The sequence below is a fragment of the Bidens hawaiensis genome, unplaced genomic scaffold, assembly GCF_021521415.1.
Source record: "Bidens hawaiensis isolate Kalapana, Puna unplaced genomic scaffold, B.hawaiensis_p1.1 tig00023867_1, whole genome shotgun sequence".
NCBI classification, from domain to species: domain Eukaryota; kingdom Viridiplantae; phylum Streptophyta; class Magnoliopsida; order Asterales; family Asteraceae; genus Bidens; species Bidens hawaiensis.
This window is the reverse complement of record NW_027493758.1, coordinates 95,021-113,317: the sequence shown is the minus strand read 5'-3', so window position 1 is coordinate 113,317 and position 18,297 is coordinate 95,021. Positions and strand designations below refer to the sequence as shown.

The window sequence follows — 18,297 nt, the reverse complement described above, 5'->3', positions numbered from 1 at the left end:
ATATTTATTCATTCAATTATGTTTGTTTGTTTAGTATGTTCAACTATGTTTGTTTATCTTTATTCAATTATGTTCATTTAGATTTTAAATGAACGAACACGAAAATGTACATTTTTTAAACGAACAAACATGAACACAAATATTTGCCCAATTAAGTGTTCGTTTAAAGTTAAATGAATGAGCACGAGCATGCCCTTGTTTGTGTTCGTTCGGTTCATTTACAGGCCTAGTGCATATGTATTTGTTTCTGGATATGATGTTTCTGTATCATATATGGGGAGTTTCAAGTATGATAATAGCTTCAAACTCAAGAGTGGTTTTATTGCATTATGTTGTTTAGGCTTGTTCATTACAAATTGCAGCTGTGGGACCATGATAAAGGAGAACGAAAGTAATACACATGCCGGACGGATTCGACGGCGTAAAGGTTCAACTGAGGTAATAAGCATGTAAGTGTAATTGACTAATGAGAACTATAAGTTGATTGAGCTTTTGATGTGTTAAATATCAGGTTCCAGCAGATGCTAATGGAAAGCAGTTGCTGGTAAATGATCAAAATAAGTACAAGTCGATGATGATCCGTGCTTATTCAAGTGTCTGGATGATTGGTGGTTTTATATTTGTTGTCTACATGGGTCATCTTTATATATGGCCAATGGTTGTCATTATTCAAATCTTCATGGCAAAAGAACTATTTGGTCTGCTAAGAAAGGCTAACGAAGACAAACAACTCCCTGGATTTAAGCATCTAAATTGGTAAGAAAAATGGATTATTAGTTTGTGTTACAGGATGAATTGTTTAAAAATTGATGTAAGTGATAAAGTGAACGTTAATTTCAGGCATTTCTTCTTCACGGCGATGCTATTTGTATACGGTCGTATTCTTAGTCAACGGCTGGTCAATACCGTCACAACAGACAAATTTTTATACAAAATTGTGGCAAACCTTATCAAATATCATATGGTCACCTGCTATTTCTTGTACATAGCAGGTTTTGTATGGTTCATTCTGTCATTAAAGAAGAAGATGTACAAGTATCAGTTTGGGCAATATGCATGGACACATATGATCCTTATTGTCGTGTTTACGCAGTCCTCATTCACAGTAGCCAATATTTTCGAAGGGATATTCTGGTAATTAACCAACAGATTTCCTTATATTCGTTAGTTTATGTTCACAAAAGTTTGTTTTCCTATTGTAACACAGGTTTCTTCTTCCTGCATCACTGATTGTCATCAATGATATTGCTGCATACATCTTCGGTTTCTTCTTTGGAAAAACACCATTGATCAAGTTATCTCCGAAGAAGACATGGGAGGGGTTTATTGGAGCATCAGTTACAACAGTTATATCTGCCTTCATGGTATCTTTTTACTACTTTTATATACATAAAAATGCTATTATATGGATGTGCCAATTGGTAACATGTTTCTTAATCATCTGCAGCTTGCTAACTTTTTGGGTCGCTTCCAGTGGTTAACATGTCCCAGAAAGGTTCTTCATTTAACTAAAAAAAACATCTTTGTATAATTTTGAGACATTAAGTTTAAGAATTGTGCTTGCAGGACCTATCAACCGGTTGGCTTCAATGTGACCCAGGCGCACTGTTTACGCCTGAGAGCTTTACTTTAACCGGATGGCTTCCATGGAAAGAAATACACGTTATGCCTGTGCAGTGGCACGCATTGGGTCTTGGACTTTTTGCTTCAATTATCGCACCTTTTGGAGGCTTCTTTGCTAGTGGTTTTAAAAGAGCATTCAAGATCAAGGTGCGACATGTCTAGAGCCTATAAGCTTTGTGATGATTCATGCCACTAAGTTTGTTTTATTGTGATTGTTGTAGGATTTTGGGGATAGTATTCCGGGACATGGTGGAATGACAGACCGAATGGATTGCCAGGTGAAATTTATAAACTTGATCTGGTCAAAATAAGCATTTGTTTCGGGTGATTAGTTAGTTATTGACCAACATGTGATGCATGCAGATGGTCATGGCTGTGTTTGCATACATTTACCACCAGTCGTTTATTGTGACTCAAAGTGTATCGGTTGGGATGATATTCGACCAGGTACATATGCTATACCTAGTATTTTAACAAATGAAAGCGAAAAGTAAATTGGGAATTTAAAACCCTGATTGTGTTTTAATGTTTGTTTTAGATTGTAATGAACCTGCCATACGAGGAACAACGGGAATTGTACACAAAGATTGGGCAAATCATTAAAGATAGGCAGTTTGGTGAATCTTGAAGACGAGTTTGTATTGTATTAGTCTTGCATACACACACCCATGTATATAGAAGTAATATTTGTCCTTTGTTGCTCTTTGTGTCAACCCATCTCTCTTTTGTATCATTTCAGGTTGGTCCCATAAACATTTGAAACTGATTAAAGAAGTATATTCAGTTATGAGTTTTTTTTCTTTGTATGCCACATTCAGGATGCTCAATTATATGACACGTTATATGACCAAAATTCCTATTGGGGCGCTGTAACTTGTTTTAGTATAACTATGTTATCAAGACAATAAAACGATTGTCGATTTATTCATTTGCCATGCCAAGAGATACATAACACAAAACTCTGAAAGAGCATGATCCGGTTTTAGGTTTGATCGCATTCACACCTTGCTTTAAAGGAAAATTTTGATGGTAACTTGTACATGTTACCAATGATCCCCGGTTCAAGTTGTAGAGATGAAACACCAAAAAAACTTCATATTAAAAAGCGGAGGTTTTGCGTTCAAATATTAATGTGACAAAAAAGAAACTTAAAAAAAATAGGGGATTCCAATTTTACACAGAAGGCTTTCTCATATATTGTGTGTTTTCCTAAGGATAGAATAGAGATGATCGGATAGGTCACTGGTCCGTCAAAAATCCAAATGGAAAAAACAATGTACACTTGAGAATTGAGATATAACATAAAACATATTTGTCGGAGGGCAATAAATGGTAAATTTTGAAGAGGAGGCAAGTGGATGGTAAACATATATTAACGGAAAACAAAGAATGAAGATTAGTTGGTTACTTCTCCATCCCATCCAATTCCCTTCATTTATTTTGTTTCAAACTTTGTTTTATCAAAACAAGATCAATTTCTTCTGCCTAATATTAATATATAAACGTATGCATGCATGCTGTTCTTTTGTTTCTAAATAAAAGCATATGTTTCTCTATTTATCCTATATTAATATGTTGTTGATTGTTATGTTTACAATGATTAAAATGTGTTTGTTTTGGACTAGGTTTTGAACACCACCACCATCATCATCGTCATCAAATGAAATGGGAAAGAACGTGCGCTCTCATTCATCTAAAGTTTCCTTGCAAAATAATGGTAATTCCGGACGTATGAATAAAATACTTGATGCGCTTAATCGCCGTCACCGATGGCAGAATGTAAAACTGCTGCCTAATAAGAGGCATGGTTCCGGAAAGCATGCTATAGGTATCAATCATTTCATTTCAACTTATTATTATCAAAACTCTTTTCCTGGACAAAGTTTTATGTTTCTAGAATTTTGCAGATGGCGGGACCTGCGAGCCCACAGCCAGCACGAGTCAACCACCTCAACCGCCAAAAGTAGTTCACCGTGATTCTAAGAAAAACAAACCCCCCAAGGTAAGTAGCATGCATGTTCTATCTAGCTAGATTGTTTAATTGATTGATTCTGCACTTAATAACAAATACCTGTCTTTAGATCAATGAACAAGAAAGTGCAGAAACGCGTTCCAAGAAATTTAGAATCAGATCTCTCATCTCAAGTGAAATGGCCAAACGAAGGGGGAAGCACCAATGGCGGCGGTCCCCTTCAAGTTCACCAAAAAAGAAGACCAACTCCTCCAGCTGTCAAAGTCCATCAACTATCAAAAAGAAGAGAAGATGCGACATGTGTACAGCCATGTTAACCGTCAGTTACTTGAAACAACAAGCGGCCGTCCACATTCAAGACAAAAAGCCAGCTCGGACAGAGTCCAAAAACTCTGGACTGACAAAATCCCTCTCCTTCCCCTTACTCGCTACCAAAACAAAAACCCGAGACTCTGAGTTACAAGAACTTAAACATAAGTTGAGGGAGACTAAAGACATCCAAACTACAAAGGACAAGTTCATTCTACCTATGAACCAAGGGGTTGGATATCCAAAACCAATGTTAACAAGACCGGAATCTTTTAGAACTACTGCACCCTCAACTTCCCGAAAGGATAGCAAAAAGCAAACGGCAAATCAATCAAAATCTCTTAAACAAAAGATCGGTTTGGTCATCAAAGTCGATGCTAGAAAGGAGAAGCGTAGGATTCTTATGGATGCAGTTTTTCACAAGGTCCCGTATGGTGGTCGGAAATCTTCCAAAGATCCAAAAAAAGTGGGCCCCGACAAGCTTAAAACGAGTAAGCACACGTCTTCTGATAAATCACATCTTAACAAAACCTCTTCCAGCAGTGAATCCATGAGCAAGTACCGTAAGTTACTAAGCCAAACATCAACCCGAGATGGAAATTTCATGCAGCATCATAATAATGATCATAAACCAAAGCTGTTTGTGGCAGGCGGTCGCAAAACACATAGACGAATGCGTTCGTTGCCTAATATTAGTCCCTATGACTTTAAGCATAATCAAGAGTTTCCGGTTAAACCCACTATGGACATACCTTTAAACATATCTAATGACCAGATATCAACGGATCGTTTATTATATCCAGAAAGAAGAAACGTGTTAGGCAAGCAGGAAACCAAATTAATTGAGAAAGATGACGAGGTTTTAAATGGAAATCCAGGATCGGATACAGATGCATCGAATTATCATGAAAAAATCAACCACCAAAATGATCAGTCTGAAACTAGTTCAGTTGAGAACAATGGGGCCACTCAAGAACATATTAGTCATGATACTCAAGAGCAAAATGGTCACCAAAATCATGTGGTTGAAGATGAGGAGCCTCGTGCCGTTATTCAAGTTGAGAACGATAAGCCTTTTAATGAAATTCTTGGAATGTTCAAAAAGGTTTCTGATGAAAAACTAAGCAATGAAAATGAAAAGCAGGTAGCCAATAACACTGCAGTTGACCAAAATACTTTGGCCCATCAAGAAGAAGATAACTCAGGTTCTGAACATACGGGTGAGCCCCAAAACCTAGAAGTTAACCAAGATACACTGGAATACAACATAGAAGATATGTTAACATTAGCCTCTGATTACGAGGTTGATGAAAACCTGGAAGTTGAGAAAGAAACCCCTCGTTCTGAGATTGACTGGTCAATTCAAGATTCAGCATTTGACTCATCTTCTCTGAGCATACCCAACTCGCCAATGGAAGGTACTCTACTCTCCCTTCACTGTCTAGCTCTAAAAAAATCAAGTTTCAGTTTTATGTGTGTGTGTGTGTATTCCTAACATGAATCTACATTGATGGCTGCAGTTGAAAATAAACCGTACACATTCTCTATAAAGGATCTTGATGGCAAACGACCGAACACACACATGACTAAAAACGGATTTTTACACCTGGATCTGGAGTCAGTTAAAGGCAACCCTGAATTCCAATTTGTAAAACAAGTTTTGGATAAATCCGGTTTTCTAAAGAGCGCACTCCTTGGAGAATGGTATTCTAGTTACCAACCGATCGACCCGTTGTTGTTTGAGGAAGTAGAAACTAGCCTCCTTCAAACCAAACTTCTAGAAGATTTGGATTCCATGAAGGATGAGGAAGTTGTTCAAAAGATTATCAACGACCATCATCTTCTTCTTTTCGATCTAATCAATGAGGCCTTAATGGAGATTCACAGTAAGACGTACACTTACTGCCCACATGCATTGACTTGCCGGTCAAAGGTCAGCCCTATGCCTGTAGGGTGTTGTGTTCTAGAAGAAGTATGGGATGTTGTTAACATGTACTTAAGTTGGAAACCCGAGTTCCAACCATCATTAGATGATATAGTGAGCCGTGATTTGGCCAAAGGGAGCGGTTGGATGAACCTGCAAGCTGATGCAGAGTTTGTAGGCATTGAACTTGAAGAGTTGCTTATGGATGATCTGTTAGATGAGCTTGTTTTTGATGATCTGTTATTGATGTAAAGGACCGATCTATATATATTAATACTAATATCAAACACTTGACAAAAAGAATTTTACATTGATCCGAAAGAAATTACACTTGAAACCTTCTAAACTCAAACCAAATCTCATAATGATTAAAAAGTAAACTATCATGTGTATGTTTTCCCATATATTCAAGCCCTAAATTTTTAAGCCTCTTACTGCACTCGTCCCCACCTAATCTTGAACAAAACTTCACGTTATGCGACACGAATATTCTTCCATCTAAGGGTTTCAGTCTACTAACCAATCTTTCTAATCCCACCCACACAAGTTTATCAGGCATATGAAGAAACACAGCACTAGCATATATTAAATCATACGTAACACCCAACCCAAATCTTTTAAAATCCATATCTTCACCCTTAACAATCAAAGGCCGTTTGTGAAGCAACCCGTTAGCAGGGAGTTCATACCTAAATGCAGCCATGAGAGAAAGCTCGTCTCTTTCAAGGCAATGGAAGTGTTGAGGCATTAAGTAGTGAATGAAGTGTAACCCCACCCGAAGTGTCCCGCAACCAATCTCCAGAACCCGTGAGTCAGGGGTAATTTGGGAAGATTGTGCAAGAAATTCAAAGACGTCTCGGCCACCAGCCCATGGCTCACCATAGTTGCTGTGGTGCTCTTCTACCAGGAGTTCACCTGGGCATGGTAATGACGTGTGATTCTTTGCTTCCTCTTCATCGTAGTGTGATATTCCTTTGTACCTGTTGACAATCACTTTTTAGAGTTAGCATTGTACATATTGATATTCAAATACCATTCTGGTCAATTAGGGCCATGATAATCTCTGTCGAATTAATCAAGTTATTCTAGTTTTGAAATTGTGGAGCTGGATTCGAATGCTATTACTGAACGCGAACCGAATCACATTTCGAGTCCAATTCGAACACTGACTGTATATCCCTAGTTGCTAATTAGTTTCACTCTAAAAATATAGTATGGTAAGCTTTTAGCCCTAATTCATAATATTGTAACCCTAACATACTGGATGAGATCCTGGAGCTGTTGAGCACGAGTGCGAGGATTAATGCCCTTACGAAGGACATTATCCTGCATATGAAGTCCGTTGAGTTGGATCTGAGATTTAACCCAGTCTATGTCATCCTTGGTGGCCAAGATCTGCTGTTGTTGCTGACTAATTTGGACGGTGGGACAAGAACATGGAGGAGGATGTGAGAGTGAGGAGAGGAGGAAGATGAGAAAGACGGCAGCGCCGGCGACGGTGAGGATTAGAGTTTGAACGGGGATCACTACGACTCTTGATGATGATGGAGCCATGTGAGAGTAGATAGTAATAATAATAATAGATCACAATCACCTCAACAGCCTCTCATCGTATAGGACTGGTTTTTATTACTTTGGGGTTTTTAGCATCTTAATTCTCATCATATTTCGCTCAACTCTCATTCTCACTTTGATGAAGTGATAAAATAGGATGTAAAATGTTCAATCGAAATAGGATGTCGAAAGTTTAATCCATGTAATTTTAGTTTTTATTTCTAACTACTAGACTTAAAATTAAATCTGTAAATTATTAAAACACACGATACACAAGTGATTAATGCTTTGAAGATGTTTAAAAGAGGTACTCCCTCGTTAGTTCCCTTGAAGAGGGTGTCTCCTCATCCTCATCCTCATCAACGAAGGGCGTATGCACTATCCACAAACACCCTTATGTGGGCAGCCTACATGCTTTATTCTAATATATTGATTTTTAATGAGTTTTACTTAAATCTTTAACTCTTAACTTTTATTTTAAAGTGTCAAAATCGTCCTTAAAGTTTTGTTAATTATGCGATTTTCGTCCAATTTTTTTCATTTTTGCAACTTGACCACCGATATTTCCCGCTTCTTGCTAATTACATATAAATCATTAGCACCGTTGATTCTTCATCGTTAAATCAAGGGTTACATTGTCTTTTCAAATTTATTTATTACTTTAAATACCATTATTATTATTACTATAATTATTAAATAAACAAAAAAAACCTATATAATGCTCACAATCTAAGAGCATTCTCATCCTATCCCATGCCCGGCTCTTGGGTGGTGCAACCCGAACAACCGGCCGTTACTTTTCGAGAGCACAAAAATTTTTATATGTATAATATATATATATATTAAATTTCTTTATAGAATAGGAATAAATCTTAATCCCCTTATTACAAATATTGGGTCTAATTTTTGTGTTACCAAAATTCATTTATGGTATTGGGCTCAAACTAATTTAAAAAAATAAAAAAAAATGATAATAACTAATAAACCGATTGATCAACTTCTTCAAAGATTTTAGAGAAAATGGTTTTTCAAAAGCGATAGATGAAGCTAAGAAGATTGCTTTTGAAATGCGTATTGACTCGATATTTGCAAAAAGCATGTAATTAAGAGGAAAAAATAAAGTGATGAGTGTTCAAGTAGCCAAGAAGTTTCATTTACTTCATACGAGAATTTTTAGAGTAAATTATTTTTTATATATTATTGATCAAGCTATTACTTCTCTTAAGACAGGATTTGATCAATTCAAAAATTATGAGAAATTATTTGGATTTTTGTTTCCACAAAACTTGAAAAGAATTAAAGATGAAAATCTTAAGTTATCTTGTAATTTTCTTGAAAATGCACTTAAGTTTGAAGGGAGATCGGATATTGATGGCAAAGAGCTTTATATGGAGTTACGCTCATTAGACACATTATATACAATGGAATTTAGTAACCCTATTGAAGTTTTGAAGCATTTGAACGAGACCCAAGAAAATTTCCCAAATGCAAGGATTGCATATAGAATATTGTTCACTATTTCAGTCCACGGTGGCATCCGTAGAAATAAATTTTTAAAAGTTGAAGTTATTAAAATCTTATTTACGATACGCAATGTCCCAATACAGACTTAATGGATTGTCGATGATAGCCATTGAGAGCGAAATCTTAGATAGTATAAACTGCAAAGAGATGATCAAACAATTTGCTGTCAAGAATGCTATGAGAGTTTCACTGAAATCATTAGTTAGACATTAGCTATTATTGTATTTGAGTTTATTACTATATTTTTTCTATTTTTGTTGTCATAACGTTAATGTCGTTTAAAAAAATATCTTATATATTTCATTGCTCGTTAGGGCCTATGGGCCTTTTCGGAGACGGCCTTGTCCTATCCCCTAAAAGTATGTGAGGGGTGTTTGTAAATTATAGGGTGGGGTTTGAGTGGTTGTGAGCGTAAATTATAGGGTGGAGAGAGAAAATGTAGTGATTTTTTTATAAATTTAGGGAAACAAAGTTTGCCACTATTTATTTTTTAATATTTATTAAATTGGTTGTTAGAAGACGAGAAAGAAAACTGTAATGATAAATATATAAAAAAGTTTTATTATGGAGCAGGAGAAAGAAATGTAGAGTGTGTTTAGTGTAATGATATATATAGAGTGAGTTTTAATTAATTGTGAGACTCGGATAAGGAGTTACTAGGCTTTTCATCACGTGTTTGACGGTTTTGTCTTGTCTCACATTCACATACGCTCACTTGTCCCCTACGGTTTCCAGTTTCCACAATCTATAATCCTCCCTCAATCGAACAAATTAAGAATATTACCGTATTTCCAGGAACGGTTGCGTCAATCGATAATTGAATAGAGGAATTCGGAAAACTGCCTCTTTAAGTCTCTCTTCGATTATTATGCTACAAATTTAACTTCGTCTTCCTCAATCGTATAAGCTGCTGCTATTTCATATTCCGTCAATGATGCAGACTATTTCAACAAATGATTCTTCTCAGTCAACCGATCGTCTTCAAGTTCATGTAAGCACTCTTCAGTAGCATTCAAATTTTCCAAGTTTAAAGTTCACTAAAAATAATCTGATTTTTGTTACTGTGCTCAATTTTATTGGCTTGAAATTACCCAGATAGCAAAGTAGATGGTTATGATTGCTAGCAAATTGATTTTGAATTTGTGTATTTCTTTATGAAATTGAACAGGAATGCAGGCTGGTAATGAGGGTTCATGGAGGCTGGAAAAAATTGAACAGGTGTGCACTGTCAATTGATATCCCCCTGCTACAACTTTATACAATTTAAAAATTTTCACTGATTGTTACTATGAAAGATTCCAAGTGTAATTTGGCTACTTGATCGGAGAATAAAAGGATTAACAAATATGTTTATTTATCTAACATGGATTTAAAAGTAGATTTTGTATTATGGTTGAAGAACCTGCCAAGGCTATGGTGGCATATCAAAAGAAGTTCAATAGTATGATTAATAAATGAACCCACTCAACACTGTTTTGCTTCTATTCTATCTTTTCTAATTGAGTGGTGTTGGCATTTCTTTATTGTATTCAGTCAAATGCAGCTTTGAGTTTGCAACAAAAGAATAGTTTGATGCGGATGGTAGAAACAGCGAGGAATGCATCTTCATATTTTGATTAAAGAGGGATGAGTTTTCCTAATGTTCTTCCTTTTTTTAATCCTTTTCACCCTACTATTAATGCTGTTTTTGTATTACTGTTTACTAATCAGGTATTCGAATGCATCCACAAACTTGCCCATGCAGGAATCAAGATTTGGGTTCTCACCGGTGATAAAACAGAAACATTAGTGACTGCTAGGTAAGCTTTCTCTGCTTTTCTTAAGATAAGCAAATATTTTGTAGGTTCTAACATTGATGGATGAAACCCAAATTGATGGATGTAAGTTTACACCTCTAACTATTATCAAGTCTTTTTTATTCTCTTTTGTTTTTTTCCTCCATATTAAATAAAACTTTTATATTCCATGATTTTGTCTTTTTAATGTGTTAATGGCTTTTTGAAATTTGGTCACATGTTAATGACTTCTTCATTGTAGGTGGGCCAGCTACGTGTTGGATTGTTAATCAAATTCATGTTGGTCAAATTCAATAAATAGTGTGTAATTCAAGTTTGACGCTGTAGGCAAGCAAATTCAACAAGCAACATCGTTTGATTCAGTTGGCCGATTTTCCATTTTCCAACTGCCCCACAATGATTCATACTTAAGGCCTAATCCAATTCAGATTCCTATCTTGCCATCTCTTTCTACTTAGGTACGCCCTTAAATTATAGATGAATTATGATTTGTGTTTCAATGTTCTGCTCTATTTATCGCATTAGATTCGTGTACAATGATGCAAAATAGAAGCCAATATCATAATATTTTGAATCACAATTTGAGTTTAAATAAAATAATTCAATTGACAGGGTTATAATATATAATAAATTAGTACTTACACTAGGGCAATTTTTTAGTGTAGTCTGCACTTTTTTTTAGTGCTAGAGATGCATTGAAGTAATCTATATGAAGCTTAAAATTATATGAACATGACATGTTCGTGTTCATTCAAGGATGAACATTGTAATGGGGACATTAAACAGATTTTATTTTATTTGGGCTTGGACTAGAGTTAGTTTACTGGTAAACCTATTTTGTGTTATGCCTACTTTTTTGGTTTGTTTTGAAGGTTGTCTTTTTCTTTTGGCATTGCTCTATATTGTATTTATTTTGTTGAGCTAACCCTTGCAGCGGGCTACCCTTTATTTTTATTTTTTTACCTTTGATAGGCTTGGTCGTATCTAGAAGAAGGATACAACTCTGTTCACTTTTTTTTTTCTTTTTGATGTTTTTGAATAAGAAAACAGTAAGCATAAAAATGTAATTTTCTCTCTTGGTCTTGGTTACAACTCTTTATTCTTCACAAGTTTTTTGAAGTTTACTTTTGAAATTATTAAGATAAATGTCCACTAAATTGGTGGTAGTGGATTTTATTTTAAGAAAGATAACTGACCTGTAAGATTGTTTTTAAATAATTTTTTGTGGGTTTTTGCATTGAAGATGTACACTCATTAACTAATTTGTCTTCTTCACTATGGTTCAATATCAAGTTTACGTTTTATAACTATGTTTGTTCAATATGGTTTTTGCATTGAGCATGCACCCTCATTAAATAATTCGTTAACTAATTTTTTTTCTTCAATAAGGTTTAATACTTACATCAAAGTTAAGATCGGTACCAAGAATCCGTGTACATATCGAGCGAAACATAAGTTTGACATTATGTTTAGATTATAATGCTAATAGATTACATTCACGTTAGATTTCGTCTTCAAAAATATCTATATAATAGGCTCAAATTCAATTTAGTTATTTAGATCGAATCTTGAATTTAAGCTTTCTTTAAAGTATTAATTACCTAATGAATTTGTTAAAAACTTTTGACTTTTTCTTGAACTTTTTATTTTGTGTAGTCATGGCTGGTATTTTACATTCGTTCAAGGATTTAGAAGCTTGATGATCTTGGTTCATTTTTATAGCAGGTATTGTTTCAATTCTCATACATACAATATACTCATAGTGCTTTCTCTTTTTCTATGAAGATTGCTATTAAAATTTCATATTTAATCTATTATACCAGCTACTTAATTGCCTATCTTAACTGAATTCGAAAATTACCTAGCTGCTCTTTTAGTCCATCTCAGTAAAACACTTTGATGTTTATATTCAACATTTAATCATTACTGCATAACGGGTCCGGTCAACACGTGCAGGTTGGGTAACTGTACATAACAGACCTGATCAACAGATTTCCAAGCATTTTTTGTCCTTTTTCTATGAAGAGCAAAGGCCTCAAAAACTTTTATACGCCCATTTGATATAAAAGACAGCTCAAAATAGCACAATTTGATGGTCATATTGAACATTTAATCATCTTTCAAATGGTTTAATGGTTGGGTATTTGAGATTATTGATTTTGTGATAAACATGATTCTTTAAACAGTGATTTGTGTGAAGAAGCAGCAGCAACAAAGAAATCCGCCAGCCAAGAATCTTGTCATTTATCATTTATGAAGATCGTTGCTGCATTTGTAAAGTTTTGGTTTGAATAAAGTTCAGGTTCTTTCTTAACAAGACTTAACTTTTAAGTATGTGTGAAGTTAATGGTAGCTCTCAGACTCTATTAACATATTAGGAAGTGTCTTTTTTTTTTCTTTCTTTTTTTGTTGTTGAAACTAGGTTGCTTTTTTATTAAAGAAAACAATACGAGTATGTGATTATCTTATTTAGGAGGATCATTGTTCGAATATTGTTATCTTTAATGTATGTAATAACATGGCTTGAAATTATTAACCTTAGGAGTTAATTACTTGAATGTTTTCTATAATGCATGTAATCAAGTTGACCCGATGTTAACTACTTAACCCAACGAAAGTTCAAATTATATCCAAACTCGTAAATTTCATGTTACTATAAGTTAACTCCCTTACACTATAAAGCACAAATTGGTGAATGGAAATAGCATACAAAGTGGTATAGTAAACTTGATTGATAAGTGGTACAGGTGCACAAACCGGGTATTTTCAAGAACCGGAGTATGGCCAACAAAAGTCAACACCGGGTCGGTTAGGAACCGGTTCTAGTATAGTCGGGTATTTGACCAAGTTTCGGGTAAGGTCGGGTTTTGACGGGGTAAAGGTGGAACCGGTTCCGGCCAGTCCGGTTCCAGGTACACGTACAGGGAGATATCCAATACCAGGTAAAACCTGCGGTCGGGTACGGGTAGGAACCATGTATTTTGTTCACCTCTAATGAGTGGTCTTGTGTGATTTGAAGCAGGTGGTACTGGGCTTAGATCTACAACTGTGTTTTTTGTCATGTGTAGTTTTCCATTTCAATTTTCTAATAACCCAAATAGTGTAAATTGTAAGTTTTAACTTATGTATTTAACGATGATTAATTAGCAATAAACTACTCGGTTTAGAATAGAAAGAGAGGCTAGCCACTATTACATTAAACTACCCGGCCACTTCCTATGCAAGTAAACCTCCTCAACTTTGGAACACGGTGTCGCCATGGGAATGGGCTACGCCTACGACCATGGCTGCATCAAGATATATTCACCAATAGATAGGAGTTTTCTTATTGTTTCCTATTACCTCAGTATCTCATCCAAACATGCATTTTGCACTTTCATGTTACTGAAAATGCATTAGTCACACTCCCACGTTGATGTTCCCGTCCACCGGACGGATAAACTACTAGTTATAGAAAGGGAGGGGATAGGGTGAGAATACCCAAAGGTCACTACCATAAAAACCACCATCATCTGCCTCAACACCATGAAACCATCATCGCCGACCGCCTTGAACCCGCTCCACAACTGCCTCACATTGAATCCACATCACAATCGTCCCACCATCTAACCACTACTAGGGGTGTGCATAGTTGAAAACCTGACCCGACCCGGTTGATGACCGACCCGACCCGATAACCGATATAAGAAGAAATCAAGGACCGAATTCTGCACCGTCAATGATAATCGGTTATCGGTCTTTGTCTTTCCGGTCTATCGGTTCTTTCTCAACAGGACCGAACCCGAACTGAATCAAGTTCAAGTTGCTGATACAAACTCCATTCAATTAGCTGATGATTTATACATGCAAATGGGTCTTTATGAGGTAAATTTTCTTCATTTATCTTCAAGTTAGATTATCATTTTTCATAAATTTGAAGTGTGTGTTGAAATTGATGCACAATTCTTTCTTGTTACTTGATTAGTACTATATGATTTCACAATTTTGGTGCTTAATTGATCATCTTAAGCTTGATATATTGCTTGATTTTGTACGCCCGCCAACTGTTTGATAAAATGCCTTAATGAACAACTAATTCGGTAATGAAATCAATGAAAAATCTGATTAACTAATACTGTTTAATAAATTTAACAAATTTATCAAGCCGGCTCGTTTAAGCTCGGCTTGATCGAGTTTTTTTCACGAGCCGGTCTTGAGCAGCTCGGCTCGTGTGCACCCCTAGCGTATTATCTGTTTTTTTCTCCTTTTTTTGCAGGTTACAGAAGAAACTTATGACACTAATGGTATGTAATATGCTACTACTGTCTGTTACTTAACAAGTTGTTAGTTGAATATATTGAATTTGATACATGCTAATAGTTAAAATTAGAACTTTGTATGGTGATGTTTTGTGATCTGTTAGGGCTGTAGGATAGATAAAGCTTGAATTGATGCATATATATGTAGGATTTAATTAGAACGATGGAGGTACGCTATAAGGCTATACATGAGAGTTGATGCATAAATCACAGTTTGAAACGAAGATAGTCAATTATTCAACTAATATACAATAGCAGCGAATTACATAATCACGTTAATAAACGATGTCTGATACAAAAATCAGATGAGAATCAAACTTTGAAACACAGATAATCACGTTAACATCATGAATTAAACAACTTAGTTAATTCCTTATGAACGCAAATATTCTGTTGAACTGCTGAAGCGTTGCAAACTGCTAAGAGAATTGATCTAAACTTGATTATTGATTATGTTAATTTGATTTTTATGCGTATGATTTGATATTATGTGTTCCTATTTTTAATAGGTAATCATAATGGAAATTGGAAACACAATCGGCAACATCCGGCAATTATGGTAATCAAATAATACTGTTTTAATACATTAATTTAAACATCGGGTCGGTCCTGAAAATGTCGGGTTACCCGGTTCCTGGCCCGATAACCGACCCGAACCCGAACTGGGCTGAATATGAGACCCGATAACTACCCGGTTGTTATCCTAAAGATCCGGGTTTCGGTCTTTTTCGGTCCGGGTTCTCGGGTTTTTCGGTCCGACCCTATTTATGCACACCCCTAACCACTACCGTCGGAAAAACCCTAGATCTACCTTCGCCAGTGGTGGTTCAGATCCGATCGGCAACCACCACCATATATTCAACCCCCCCCCCCCCTCTCTCTCTGGTTGTCACTTTAGAAATGAAGAACTGATTCGTGTTCGAAAGTGATTCGGTGTAAAGTTCTAAGGTTTCTTCGTACTTACCATATATGTATATGTGCATCTGAATAATTATATCATCCAAACTGATTTGACTCAGTTTATTCGTACTGATTTGGATTGAGATGATAAAAATTTGGAATTGATGATTGATGAATTTGGAATTGCTCTTCAATGGTTGCTTGCTCAACTGAACGGAAATCAATGAGGGGTAGTGATTTGGATTGAGATGATGAATTTGGAGAAATGGACGGTTTGATTAGAGGATAGATGGAGCCATTTGTTTAGTGTAGTGGTAGTTGTGATAATTTGGTAAAGTGAATATTTGGGTGTAAATTTGGAGAAGATGAATACTATAAAAAACCAAAATGTCCGTTCACACTCAAGCGAAAAAGAGGATTTACCCTTGAGTTAACGATGAAAAATAATGGAGTTATTGAATTGGACGTAACTGGTAATAAGTGAAAAACCTCGGCGGTCCAGTTGTATAAATGAAAAAATTTGGAATAAAATCGCATAATTGACGAAACCTAATGGACGATTTTAACACTTTGCTTTTTATTTTAGCATAGGTTAGTATTTTAACGTGATTTGTGTGTTGTACTTCACAAATGAAGAAATTGCATAGCTAGTTTATATACTATGTGATTCGGGTAGGTGAACAAACAGCCGAGTTAACCGAATCAAACAATTAGCTGATGGCTCGGTTAAGCCATAGGCTGTTAACAAAAAATTATGGTTTGGATTTCATTTTGATGTGGCCGAAAAGCAACAACCAAGTAATCATCCGTTACTTGCAGAAAACTCTTTGGAGGTTCGGTAATTATGAGTTAAGTATGCATTATACATGAGATTATCCCGGCAACAACATCCATAGCATGAGGACATAATGTTATACTCTCATATACCAACATTTTATATTCACCAATTGTCCTACTATAAATATATTTGAGACATTCCTTTCTAAACATTTCATAAAGACCAAGTGTCATGTTTTAGTGACCATGCCACATCAGATTTGCATGGGCGTTAAACACCATTTAATGGTGGGCGTGACCTTGAGCCGCTTTGGGTTTGACTATGTGAGTGTGTTAACAGGCTCAAGAGCAAGATGCTTGGAAAATGTGTGTATTTAATTCCTAAACCAATAACAAAAATAAGTGTAATGAGGCGTCAATCTCCTACACATAATCTAATATAAGTCCAAATCGTAGAGGAGAGTACAAACTTCAAATCTCTCAATATGTCACACTCTACCGAGGCTTGGCGTGAGTGCGTGGCCAGTTGGTGTGTAACTTAAAGCAACGGAAAGTAGTCAAATGTCACAAAAATGTTGTGAAACTTTGAGGTCTATAAACATATTTGCAAAATTACCAATTTAGTGTATCTCATAGAACAAACCCTTTAACAATTCATGTACGTGGAATTATAAGTTCGATGAACCTGGTCATCCTTCTTAAATCTTAACGGCCTGGATTTCCCGCATTTCTGTTGGCAGTTTTTAAGTTGGTATATTTTTTTAATAAATTCTTAAGGTTGCTTTTAGATTTTTTTTTTCTTTCTTTTTTTTGGGGGGGTTAAATTGTTCTCTTTATATAATTGACGATGATAAGAATCACGTGACCATCTCATCGGTCAACGAATTTCCTCCATTTCACAAAAATCATAAATCAAATATTAATAATAAAGCACAATATATCCCACTAACACATACCTTACTGACTTGAATTTCCTATAAACCTCCATTTCACATTAATCATAAATCAAATATAAACAAAAAGATCCCACTAACACCTAAACTAATTACTTTTCAAATGCTTACAAACATCACTAGTCGTGGGGCTTCAATATAGACAACAAAAGTGATGTGGCGTGATAACAGAACTTTAACATCACGTTAATGCCGTCCAAGCGGTAAACAAGGAAATGGTAATGTGGTAATAGGACTTTAACAAGGAAATGATGGGGTTTTAACTTGCTAATGAGGCTTTAAACCACAACACAATATCAAAAGACGTGTTAGAGTCTCATTGTTTACGTGACGTTTTAACTTGACTTTGACTTTTAAAACCCCACCGTAAGTAACTTTATTTGAAACTAATGATGACTCCATAAATATTAATTTATCTATCTTTCATGGATATTGTTTTTAAGAAAATTGATTTTCAAATACCACTTTACAACCCCGAATCAAATGGCGAGAAATTAATACGTATACATACCAGACCACTGTCTACATTCATTATCCATAAACACATCCACTTTTTTTGAACTAATTCGATGTCAACAGTTTTCCCACATTTTCATGTCATTAGATTCATTTATAAAGTCAATCTCATCTATATATTTCTGCATATAATTATTATTAACTTTGGATG

The 18,297-nt window shown here is 35.5% G+C and overlaps 2 protein-coding genes across 2 annotated transcripts; one reads left to right on the top strand and one right to left on the bottom strand.

Annotated features, from left to right (window-relative positions):
- The first annotated feature begins 355 nt into the window (after window positions 1-355).
- Window positions 356-2,587, top strand: LOC143568244 (phosphatidate cytidylyltransferase 1-like). The gene is made up of 9 exons (XM_077054442.1): window positions 356-438; window positions 512-756; window positions 841-1,134; window positions 1,208-1,364; window positions 1,448-1,495; window positions 1,567-1,770; window positions 1,845-1,901; window positions 1,987-2,070; window positions 2,162-2,587. Exons 1-9 carry the CDS (start codon window positions 373-375, stop codon window positions 2,249-2,251), a joined length of 1,245 nt encoding a protein of 414 aa, XP_076910557.1. The 5' UTR covers window positions 356-372; the 3' UTR covers window positions 2,252-2,587.
- A 3,558-nt stretch (window positions 2,588-6,145) lies between these two features.
- Window positions 6,146-7,382, bottom strand: LOC143568253 (uncharacterized). Its single transcript, XM_077054452.1, has 2 exons — window positions 7,090-7,382; window positions 6,146-6,808 (listed from the first exon to the last, which is right to left on the bottom strand). The coding sequence occupies exons 1-2, from the start codon at window positions 7,380-7,382 to the stop codon at window positions 6,154-6,156; spliced, it is 948 nt and encodes a 315-aa protein (XP_076910567.1). The 3' UTR covers window positions 6,146-6,153.
- Between the last annotated feature and the right edge of the window lie 10,915 nt (window positions 7,383-18,297).

Excerpts from the sequence above, each read along its gene's own strand:
- LOC143568244 (XM_077054442.1), top strand. The coding sequence starts at position 373 with ATGATAAAGGAGAACGAAAGTAATACACATGCCGGACGGATTCGACGG. Across the intron at positions 1,496-1,566 it reads GGTTAACATGTCCCAGAAAG|GACCTATCAACCGGTTGGCT; the intron begins GTTCTTCATTTA and ends TTGTGCTTGCAG. Across the intron at positions 1,902-1,986 it reads CAGACCGAATGGATTGCCAG|ATGGTCATGGCTGTGTTTGC; the intron begins GTGAAATTTATA and ends TGATGCATGCAG.
- LOC143568253 (XM_077054452.1), bottom strand. The coding sequence starts at position 7,382 with ATGGCTCCATCATCATCAAGAGTCGTAGTGATCCCCGTTCAAACTCTA. Across the intron at positions 6,809-7,089 it reads CAGCTCCAGGATCTCATCCA|GTACAAAGGAATATCACACT; the intron begins GTATGTTAGGGT and ends GATTGTCAACAG.